We start from the raw sequence: 11,764 nt of genomic DNA on the forward strand, positions 1-11,764 counted from the left end.
AAGTATTATTTCCATTCATATTAGAAGAAACACAGAATAAACATACAACATATGATCCATAGTTATAGATAGTTTATTGAAGGAGTATGTTACTTCATCACAGAGGATATTTAGTTCATTACAAAGTTATTTCTTAATAAAATTAGCAAACAACACAGTTATTTTTATAAACCACAATCCTAAAACCCTAAACACATAAAACACAGTTTATTTCATTCTATAAGTAGTTCATTGGAAAAGTCTGTTCCTTCATCAAGTAGGCTAGTTAGTTCATTACAAATCATTTTACTGTTGTAGATTAGTTTAACTTCATTTTTACCTTGTGGAAGACGATCTCCAGTTATCTGCTTCCTTCTGATTTGATTGTTTTGATTTACCCTTCACCTTACGAGTGTATTGTGTGGCTATGTTGACAAAAATCAGAAACAAATTTACAAATATATGAAGTAAATTAGGTTTTAGAACTCTTCAAAGCTTTAAAAGTGTATTACCTGAGGCAACTGTTCGTCCGGAACGCAATCGACGTCCTTTTTATCTTCTATAGACGTGTTGTGCGTTTCAACCATTTTTGAATCAGCGTTGGATTTGAATTCGCCGTTGTAGTTGTTGAGCTTGACAGCTCGAGATGCTTAATCGTTGATGAAATCGATTTTAGATGAGAAGTTAATTGGATGTAAGCGAAGTCGTATGAAGCGAATCGAGAATAAATTGATTGGGTGTTGATTTCAGTTGAGATGAAGGTACTTACTAGATCTAAGATGAGATGTTGAATCGATCTTCAGTTGATGATGAAATAGAGTAGAGATGGAGATGAAATGCAGATGGAGATGAATCAGCTCTCAATTTTAAGATTTGGAGATTTGGAGAAGAAGAAGTAGCAGCGGGAATGTGAAAGAGTAATTTTGATTTGGATGTGTTTAACCCTAAATGTTTAATCTCAATGCAAAATGACATAAATACCCCTGTGTTGAAGTAATTTGTGTATGTAATGAACTGCGAAAATTAACACTACAACATTTCATCTAATCCATCAAATTTAAGATCTAAGGGCCCAAATTTGTTCTCTAGTTCGGTATATAAGACTGGATTTGTGAATAATGAGGCTCTTATTTTATATATTTACATTTTTGCGTGGTCGTAGCCCAAAATTTTATATACTTAAATTGTATACATTTACATTTTATAGTATATATTATTCGAGAGATGATAAGCTGCACGCTCCTTGTGAGCGCCTCTTGAGCGCCTCTCTCTCTCTCTCCACGTCACCTACTCTTTAATTTCTTAATCTATGAAATTCATCAAATTCAACTCATCTTCCCTTCTTCAATTCCTGAAATCGATACCACCTTCTCTCCATCGATTCCCTTTCGTTTTCTCAATCGAAAGGGAATTGATGAAGAGAAGTTGAAACTGATTTGGATGAATTTCACATATTGAGAAAAACGAAAGAGAATTGAAGAAGTGAGGGCGATATTGATTTGGAAGAATTTCACAGATTGAGGAAAACGATTATCATATTGAGAATTGAAGAAGAGAAGGTGAAATTGATTTGGAAGAATTGCCCTGATTGAGAAAACGAAAGGGAATCGATGAATAGAAGGTGGTATCGATTTCAGGAATTGAAGAAGGGAAGATGAGTTGAATTTAATGAATTTCATAGATTAAGAAATTAAAGAGTAGGTGATATGGAGAGAGTGAGAGAGGCGCTCAAGAGGCGCTCACTAGGAGCGTCCAACATATCATCTCTCCATATTATTCACCAAGATTTTAGGTTGAAGATTATAATAAAATTTGGTTTTCAATAACGAAAAATTTAAGTGATATATTATCTGACAAAGTATTATTTTAATTATATAAAATTAAGTATTATATTTAATTATATTTTTTCAAATTGACACGATCTATTTTTTCAAAGCAAATTTAACTCAAACTGCATTACAGTTGATTTGATATTTATACAATTATATAGGAATAAAATCAGGTTACATTTAGTTATATTATTATATAAATAAAAGTAATAATTTTGATTAAATAGGAGTATAATAAAATTATACAAAAACAAATTAGAATATTTTGTTATCAAAATACATAAGTAATTTTATAATAATAAAACAATTAATTGTAGAATAAATCTAATTTAGTTGGTTAGAATTGAAAACAAATCTTATTACAATCTTCAACTTAAAAGGCTATGAATATGTAATAAATTTTCTAAAGGCTAGGAATCGGATTGGTTTTAATCGGTTATTTAAGGAATGAAGAATGGAGAATTGGTTTTTGGTCTGGTTCTAGTGGTTATGGGATTCTTTTAATCACTTCTCGATTCTAACCGGAACCGACCTGTTTTTTTCCTGGGCCGAATTTAATTTCAATTTTAGAGTTTATAATTTATTAATTTTAATACTTATTATTGTTAAATTTCGAAATTGTTAGTTAACGTGTGTTGATTTCAGTTTTTAGGTATTGATTATTTGATTTATTGAACATTTGTGGATGTTGAACTTTTTAGGTGTTTAATTACTTACTTTGTTAGATTTTGAATTACTGAAAATTTAGGTACTGGATGAGTAATTAATATTGTTGCCTTGATTGTTTGTATGTTGTTGTACGTTGATTTCAATATTTAGGTATTAAATTCATCATTATATTTAGAGTGAACTACAAAAATAGTCTCTGGATTATGCGTTTATCTCGTCAGACAATCTTAGACTTTAAAAATATCCCCAGACAACCCCGGACTAAACGTTTATCTCAAAATTGGTCATTTTTCACTGTTTCGTACCGAAACTACCCTTTTAAGGGTTTGGGCATTTTCGAAAGTTCAAAAAATTCACTTTTTCAGTTGTCAGCACATTTAATGATTGTGCAGGTTGTCTCATTATATTAATAACTCTCTCATTCTCTCTCTCACCTTCTCTACTTCATCTCTCTTCTCTTCCCTTCTTCTTCCTCCCCTTCCTTCCTTCTGCAAAGGTCAAGAAAACATCTCGACTCAAGAAATGAATCAAAATGTCTACGCTGTCTGTTATGCTGGAGGAGGCGGGACTGGTTGTAGGTGGCTCCGATTTGAGTACGAAAATTGTTTGTGCCAGCAAAGAGCGATTCTTAAAATCGTTGTCGACCCAATAAAGGAATCTAATGGAATGTTGTATTTCGTTTGCGAGAAAAAGGGCAAGATTGGAGGCTGCAAGTATTTTCGGTGTTGTCATCCCAAGTGTGTGGATTTTGAAGGCTGCAATTACTTGGTTGAGCATGATGGGCGTGAAGACGAAGTTGGAAGACAAGGTGAAGTTGATTCCGAATTATCTCCAAATCATGTTGAAGGTGGAAGTAAAGTTAAAGATTGTATTTTGGTGTTATTTGTTGGGTTTTCGTTGTTTGTTTCATTTGTAGCCATTATGGTGAGTTTGATGAAGTAGGTTTTCACCCGTAGATTGCAGTTTATGGGAAAAAATTTGGTGAAGTAGTGCGTGAAACTTGGGAAGAATTGTAGTGTTCCAATTCAATGTAATTTGATTTTGATGTATGTGTTCTAGGTACTGAGTATTAATTTTTGAAGTTTCACGTTTGTTTCAGATATTGTGATTGCAGTTTGTGGGGAAAAAAATTGGTGATGTAGTTCGTGAAAGTTGGGGAAGAATTGTAGTGTTCAAATCAATGTAATTTGATTTTGATTTATGTGCTCTAAGTACTGAGTCTTAATTTTTGAAGTTTCAAATTTGTTTCAGATATTTCTAAATTGAGTTATGAAATTAACCATGGCATGGGTGAATGGGTTAGAGAATTTCTAACAGTTAACTAGTTAGAGAATGCGCTGGAGATGTTACTGAAATAAATCTTGTTGAAATAATATCGGATGTAGTACTCGACTTAATCAACACAAATAATATCATTCGAGGTACTAGGACAATAAGCAATAAATAATATCATATTTGATACCTGATAGTTATATCCGGTGTAGTCCCAAATTTTAATATCATATTGGGTTTGAAGAAATATCAATTGTAGTCCCTAGTAGAGTACTGTACATTGTAGACTGTTGACAATTTTAACTTTTTCCCCCAAAATGCAAACGAAACTAGATTTCCAGCATTAATTAATTGCCAGACGTTGGACATTTCGAGTGTAAAATGCTTATTTCATATTTCTACTTCGGACAGAGTGATTTTCATATTCTCTTTTTTATTCCGAGAAAGAGTCGAACTCTTTTTTTCAATCAAACTACAACATCACAACCTTCAAACCTTCAAAATTAATATAATTCCTAACTTACACCTTACAAACACATAATCAAATAAAATTCACGCCAATAAAAGATTTCCCCTGAACTCACTAACTGCAGTCTATCTAACAAATCAACTTCGTCTGGCCTCTCCCCCAACCCCACCTTCGCGCCAAATCTGCCAAACCAAGTTAAAATCTACACAATTTGGATAACACCACCGAAATTAAATGTTTGCCCTTTTTCTCACAACAATCCATTTCAGTCGAGATGTTGCGTCGACATTTGCAGAATAAGAGAGATGGAGGAGAGAAGGTGAGAGAGAGATGGAGGAGATAGATACTTCAGAATCAACTTCGTCTTCTATTTCCAACTTCGTCTTCACGCCCCAATGCTCAACCAAGTAATTGCAGCCTTCAAAATTCACACACTTGGGATGACACCACCAAAAATACTTGCAGCCTCCAACCAACCTTACCCCTTTGCTTGCAAAAGGAATACAACATTCCATTTGATTCCTTTCTTGAGTCGAGATGTTTTCTCGACTTTTGTAGAAGGAAGGAAGGGGAGGAAGAGGAAGGGAAGAGAAGAGAGTTGAAGGAGAGAAGGTGATAGAGAGAATGAGAGAGTTATTGATATAATGAGACAACCTGCACAATCATTAAATGTGCTGACAACTGAAAAAGTGAATTTTTTGAACTTCTGAAAATGCCCAAACCCCTAAAAGGGTAGTTTCAGTACGAAATAGTGAAAAAGGATCAATTTTGAGATAAACGCTTAGTCCAGGGTTGTCTGGGGATATATTTAAAGTTCAGGATTGTCTGGCGAGATAAACATAGTCCAGGGACTATTTTTGTAGTTCACTCTTGTATTTATGATGTGTGTTGCATTGTTAGTATTATTTTTTTTGGTACTGAATTATTTAAATTTTTATCCGAATTAATTTAAATTAATATCGGATGAAAAACCAGTTCTTTGGTCCTACGCTACCGAGCAATTTTAGGTTCCAGTTCTGATTTCTGAATTTATATATAAATATGCAACCGGCTAACCAGTCCGGTTAGAACTAAACCAATCGAATAAGAAGGTCTAATGCGACCAACTAATTCCTATCAAACAATTAATTACCGTGATAATAAAATCCCAAAAATGACTGCAATTTTTTGCTTTAGTTCTATTCGATCGACGATGTCGAGTTAAATTTTCACATTACTACTTTTTACCACTGGTATTTCCCAAATTGAAGTTAAATTCGAATTATACTTCTCTCAATCGGGAAAATGGGAATAAAGATATCGTTGCACAAATTAATTCAGGCTATTTAGTTCAGCTAGAGCTGAAAAATTGGTATTGTAGAACTAGAAAAAGCAAATCGAATTATAAATCGGGAACTTGAATAATGCTCAAAACTGTACAAATTCTTGGTTCTTCATCTTCTTCATCCGCCTGTTTTTCCAGATTAAAGAAACCTTATTCGAATTTCAAGTTAATTTCAAGAAACCCCATTTTAGCCAAATCCCCCAAATCACATTTTGGCGCTTTTCGATTTCGAGAAGCTCGCTTTTTCCGAGCCTTTCAAATGTCGCACGCTCCAGATGGTGGGCCATCGCCCCCTTCAACGTCTACCGCACTTCACTCAGCTGTGAGCGTTTATTTTTTACTAATTTGTATTTATTTTATTTCCAGTATTTACTTTGTTAATTCAATGTTTTATGTATTGATTTTGGTTATTTAGTTTGTTGATTTGGTGCTATGGTGAATTACTTAGGTTGCAATACAATAATCCTTGGCTGATTAGACTTGGATTTGAACTGTAAAGTTTGATGCATCTAGTTTAGTCTATACTTGAATGAATTTATTGGGATGTTTATAAGAAATGCTGGTGGTTACAACAATAGTTCAACCGAAGTTATTGTAAATGCTGAACAATTAGCTATTGCATATTGATCATTAAGTGTTTGGTGAGCCGTGGCTCTTGGTTTTAAGCGGTATCTTTTCCTCAATTCGTTTGCAACATGATATGCTGCGGGATAATGACTTCGATTGTCTTATTGAGGGATGAGGAGGGTGGATTTAAGCTAATATTGGTTCTGATGTCAGCAGGGGTTTACGAGGAAGATCAATTTCTGTCAATTGTGCGGTGGCCCAACCAAACATGAGGTGCCTGATGGGGAGGAAAAGACGAGAGCTATCTGCACGCGGTGTGGGAAAATTGCGTATGAGAATCCCAAAATGGTATGAAGAGACGAAGGTTTACAAGCATGGATTATAGTAACTTTTATGGAACTCTTCGTGTATTGCCATTATACATTACACGAATCATCTATGTGAAAATATGTTAATTTTCTAGTGAAATTTCAGATTGCTACTGCCCTAGTTTATCTTCATCGAAGCAATTTTTTGTGCTTAGGATGATCACATTTTCTTGCATATCTTGATCACACTAGTAACTTTTTTTCGGGTTAATACTAGGTTGTGGGTTGCCTCATTGAGCATGAGAACAAGATACTGCTATGTAAACGGAATATCCAACCTTCTCATGGCCTCTGGTATGCATTTCCACATGGAATTTCGTTTCAAAAGAGATTCGTATTATCATATATTATGTCAAGATGTTATTTTTTTCTGCATATGAAGGACGCTTCCTGCTGGTTACATGGAGATTGGGGAGTCAGCCTCTGAAGGGGCAATTAGGGAAACGTGGGAGGAAGCAAATGCACAAGTCGAGATCCTGTCACCATTCGTTCAGCTGGACATCCCCCTTATTGGCCAAGTAAGACGTATTCTTCATATGGATTTGTCACTTGCTCTCCGTGTCTATGGTCTAGAATGGTGTCGGGCATCCCCTTTTTGGGCGCGTGCTATGCTGCTACTTATCTGCATTGTTCGCGTTTATGGTAATGATTGGTTCCGTGTTTATGAATGATGCTGACAGACTTATGTAATATTCCTGGCGAAGTTGAAGAGACCTCACTTTGCACCGGGTCCAGAGTCATCGGAATGCAAGCTTTTCGCGCTTGAGGATATTCCATTCGATTCTCTGGCATTTTCCTCCATGCTGGTCACCTTAAACTTGGTGCGTACATCTACCGGTTATCTCAAAGAATCGTAGTCCCTTCTAATTTACCTTCTATATGATGGTTTTTACAGTATAAGGAAGATAAGAAATCGGGCAGAGCCAAGTTTCACTACGGCATCATAAACAAACGGTAATTTCCTTAAATCTACGGGCATTAAAATCTCGTTATACTTGGAAGTTTGTCCATTAACCTTTGATGGATGTTTACAGGCCCGGAACGAGCCCGTCTGAGATCCATGAGTACACTCTGGATAGCCATATGAGATGTTGAAAACGGCCCACGGTGGAATGTAGAGTTGATTGTAGGTACATAGTTCATTCATGTATATCTTGTGCACAAAACAAACGATCTTCCCCTTTGATGTTTTATACTCTTCACAAGTCTTTTCTGACTCACTTTGTTCCCCCCATCATGTTTTTGATTGATTAATATCAATGTAAACTCCTCCATTTCAAACAATGCAGTGCAAATTAAGATTGCAGAAATTTATAACATGAAATTTCCAGAGCAGACTAAAGTCGTGAAGCATAAGTAACGACTTTAAGGGTATGTGTGTTTGTTACTACTGAAATAGAAGGATGCATTAACACAACAAAACAAACATAAGCCGAGATATTAATCCTCACAATGCTGCGGTACTCGTCTTCAACCACTACCAATTACCAAAGAGCTGTTACATAATCAAATCTACTTTTGCACAGCTAGTAGAACCCAAAAAGTTTCACAAAATCACACCACGCCGACACTACAAGGACCCTCACCCTGTTTTTCGCAGCTCGGCCTCACCGTGTGCGAAATGGCACCTCTCCCCAAACGTGCACGACCCTTTTGTGAAGTTCTCACAGAGCTTCGTCTTGAAGTTGCTACCAGTGGAAGCCGGTCCCCCACCTCCTCCAAAGCCCTTACCAGGCCCACTCCCTGGCCCAATGCTGACGATCAGCTCCCTCACCATCGCACTAGCTTGTTGGATTTGTTCGAATGTGCCTTCGAGCTCGATGTTTCTGAGATTTGGATCAGTCTCATGGTCTCTGATTGATAGCTTGGCCCCCGTTTGCCGGCATATCTGCTTAGAGTTCACTCCTCCTTTCCCGATGACAGCGCCAGCAAGGGAAGCATCCACACTGATCTTGGCAGTGGCTGATGCGCCGAAGCTGGCTGGAGGTGGTGGTTCCATTCGGCCGCCACCAAACCTACCGGGCATGGGTCCACCACCACCACCACCACCACCACGATGATCCTCATGAGATGGTGCAATGGGTTTACCGAGCTCCCATTCCCCATGTGCGAAGTGGCATTTGTCTCCAAATTTGCAGCCTCCTTCAGTTTTGAATTTGTTGCATACTTTGGTTTTGACGGCACCTGGAGCAGCACCATTCTGGCCATGCTGGCCATGCATGGGACCTCCTGCCGTTCTGGGGGTTGGAGCGGGGGCCAAGTTCATCATCTGAGCAACAGCATTATAGCCACCAGGAACATAGTGGAGGAAGTGGCAATTCTCACCAAAGGGACAACCAGAAACGCTGCAGAAACAATGCAAAACTAATTACATTACACGACTGCTGCAGAAAGGTCTTAGTCGCTCAGCAGGAAAACAATGAACCCCTTATCATTTTCCCGCAGAAAGCACTCATACAAATATACTAGTCATTCTTGCCAAAAATAATATAACTGTCTTCAGCATTTTCAAAATAGAATGTGCATACATAAGACAACTATTAGCTTCATGCCTACTTAGCATTAGTCCCTTTGCAAGTGTTTTTTTTTCATTTAAGAAGAATTATCACAAATAAATCACCAGTGACATGGAAGGATAAGGACAATCAATGATTAGAGAACTGGACACTAAATAGATGTTTCACATATCCTCCAAAAATTCCTTCTTCCAGTATGAAGGATAACCTTTTGCAATTAGAGCCTTAAAGGAACTTAGGACCTTAGTGCAATTAGAGCCTTAGAGGTGACCCCAGTAACCAAGATCATCAAGAATGGATACCAAAAGTCCCTTTCTTTCATCAATTGTCAAATCTTGCATAATCATATAATATGTTCGTTGATGGCAAAGACTTGACATTTTCCATCTATCTATCCACATCACATACAGCGAGAAAATTCAGATTAAGGCAAGGCCAAAACATAAAAAATCCAACCAAGCTATTCATTACACGACTATGAAAACATACAACACTGTTACTCAATACAGTGGATGAATTATTCCAGCATCTTATTTGAACTGAGTAATAAGCTACTAAGATAATTAGATGAGTAATTATTCCAGCATCTTATTTGAACTGAGTAATAATCATATTCATATCAAGTAGGCCATAGAAACTTAATGCACATCATATCTGGATAATGATGCTAATAGTGTGCATTGGTGAAGAAATACTAAAATCAAGTAAGAAAATGGTTATTGAACTTCTTCATGACAACACAACTCATGTTGCGCTCAAGAACAAACCTTAGTGTTGACTATAACCAGACATGCTAGCTAAAACACTACAAAGTTTTATTGGAACTAACATTAGTGCCTGCCTGTTGAGTATTAAAGTATTAAAACTTTGAATATTATGATTAGGTAGGTTGAGATTTGAACCTGAAAAACTTCGTGCATGGCTTCGATTTGCTTCCTATACCACTTGATAAGGAGTCCATTTCTGTTGCAAAACATTAATTACTTTTTCTCAGTTACAGTTGCATTCATTCTTACCATTGCTCATATGATACTTAATAATACCAATGACACTAACTTTGCACCCAAAATTTTAGAAAAAACTCTTGAAAAGTTAACAATATTTACTGCTACTTACTGTGGATAAGTGATATAATCCACAATAACTGTACCGAGATCATCACATTGCGTAGGTTTCACATTAAAAAACACACAAAAAAAAAATCCAAATAAATTATCCAGTAAAAAAGATAAAGTTCTTATTTTTAAACTAGCAGCTACTAGTATATCAAATCCAACTAATAGTACTACTTCTTTGCATAATTTCCCGCCACGGCCACAAGAAAAACAATAAATTTTCAGCTTCGCTAAAAAGTTCAAACAAGTAATAACCTTAGCTAGCTGCAAGCAATTCAATTTAGAACTCCAAATAAATGACCGAGAAACACCTCTACTTAAGCTTTACAATGGGAAAAAAAGAAGACAAACAGGCTAATTGTGGTTAACATTGAGCTAATCATGGGGAGAATTGAGGAACGCCCAAAGTTGAAGCGCGAATTGAAACCTAACTGGCAGCAATATATACCTGGCTTAGATTTCTTGAAACCGCCTCCATTAGAAAATTCAGGTCTGCCTCGTTTGCGAGTATCCATAGCTCACAGATCCAAAAACAGTGCTCTCCTAATACAAAAAAAATAGGGGAAAAACCTACAAACTGGCGAGTAAAAGGTAATTTAAGAAGCTAAGTAAGAAGAAAGAGTAGAAAAGAGAGTAAAACAACCAATTAATTGGTCGAACCCTAATCCTACTCTGAAACTAGGGTTTGTGTCAAAGCTAGAGAGATGGGAGAGAAAGGGAGAGGGATAGCGGCTACTCTGCCAGTATTTACTCGAAAAGGGGGGCTTGCAAAATTAATATCGATAAGGGTGGAGGACTTTATTTATAATTTACCATAAGTTATGGTGTCTGCTTGGAATAAAAAATTTTGTGTGACGAAACGAAACGATGATTCAAATCTGGGATTTTGAGATATCACGTGCTCTACCGCAGTCACGTGCTGAGCTAAATGGGCCGAATCTTTTAAAAATAGCTATAGTCAACTGGATTAACCCAATATAGCTTCATCATATGTTACTGTTTCTGATCATTGATCACTATAGTTGGAGTAACAAGTTTCTTTTCATATTTAGTAATAGTATAATTGTTTCTCTCTTTTTTTTTATCCACATTTAATTAATAATATTTTAATTATTTTTTATTTTATTCATTTCACATTTAGATTCTTTACAGTCTCTCTGTCCCATTAGAAATGCAACACTTTCCTTTTTGGATTGTCCCACTAAAAATAAAACGTTTCCTAAAATGAAAACATCACTCTCTCTACTTTTCCTTCTCTCTTACTCTACTCTCTCTTTATTAACTCACAAAGGGTGTCTCTAATGGCGGACGTCCCGATAGGACGTCGCCGACGTCCGACCGGACGTCCGTCGTAGTGGGTGGGAAGGGCGCCCACGCCCGTCCCGAGTGCCCGTCGGATGGCCTCGCCCCTCGCATCGACGTCCGACCGGACGTCCGCCACTGTGGCGAAGGTCGGACGTTCCGGTCGGACGTCCGCAATTTTTAAATTAAAAAAAAAAACTCTATAAATAGGGCTCCCCCAACTTCATTTCATTTACACTACTTGTGTTGACAAGTTTCTCTCTTTAACCTCTTTTTTCAATTATCTATAATGGCGAGTAGTCGTACGGGTGGTAGTGGCGGAGGCGCTAGTGATAGTGATGGTGATAGTGATGA

The 11,764-nt window shown here is 36.8% G+C and overlaps 2 protein-coding genes across 3 annotated transcripts; one reads left to right on the forward strand and one right to left on the reverse strand.

Annotated features, from left to right (window-relative positions):
• Nucleotides 1-5,436: 5,436 nt before the first annotated feature.
• Nucleotides 5,437-7,697, forward strand: LOC125213722 (nudix hydrolase 23, chloroplastic-like). Of its 2 annotated transcripts, none has more exons than XM_048114414.2 (7): nucleotides 5,437-5,864; nucleotides 6,323-6,457; nucleotides 6,695-6,771; nucleotides 6,860-6,995; nucleotides 7,158-7,298; nucleotides 7,373-7,431; nucleotides 7,512-7,697. In XM_048114414.2, the coding sequence occupies exons 1-7, from the start codon at nucleotides 5,622-5,624 to the stop codon at nucleotides 7,570-7,572; spliced, it is 852 nt and encodes a 283-aa protein (XP_047970371.1). In that variant the 5' UTR covers nucleotides 5,437-5,621; the 3' UTR covers nucleotides 7,573-7,697. The 2 variants fall into 2 exon arrangements, with proteins under 2 accessions (XP_047970371.1, XP_047970372.1); XM_048114415.2 differs by having other exon boundaries at nucleotides 5,441-5,864; nucleotides 6,326-6,457.
• Nucleotides 7,698-7,885: 188 nt separating this feature from the next.
• On the reverse strand, nucleotides 7,886-10,864 carry LOC125213721 (zinc finger CCCH domain-containing protein 36-like). The gene is made up of 3 exons (XM_048114413.2): nucleotides 10,557-10,864; nucleotides 9,896-9,956; nucleotides 7,886-8,822 (listed from the first exon to the last, which is right to left on the reverse strand). Exons 1-3 carry the CDS (start codon nucleotides 10,621-10,623, stop codon nucleotides 8,060-8,062), a joined length of 891 nt encoding a protein of 296 aa, XP_047970370.1. The 5' UTR covers nucleotides 10,624-10,864; the 3' UTR covers nucleotides 7,886-8,059.
• Between the last annotated feature and the right edge of the window lie 900 nt (nucleotides 10,865-11,764).

Source organism: Salvia hispanica, chromosome 3 (genome assembly GCF_029641045.1).
Source record: "Salvia hispanica isolate PSC_SH4W2 chromosome 3, Shi_PSC_v1, whole genome shotgun sequence".
Taxonomy (NCBI): domain Eukaryota; kingdom Viridiplantae; phylum Streptophyta; class Magnoliopsida; order Lamiales; family Lamiaceae; genus Salvia; species Salvia hispanica.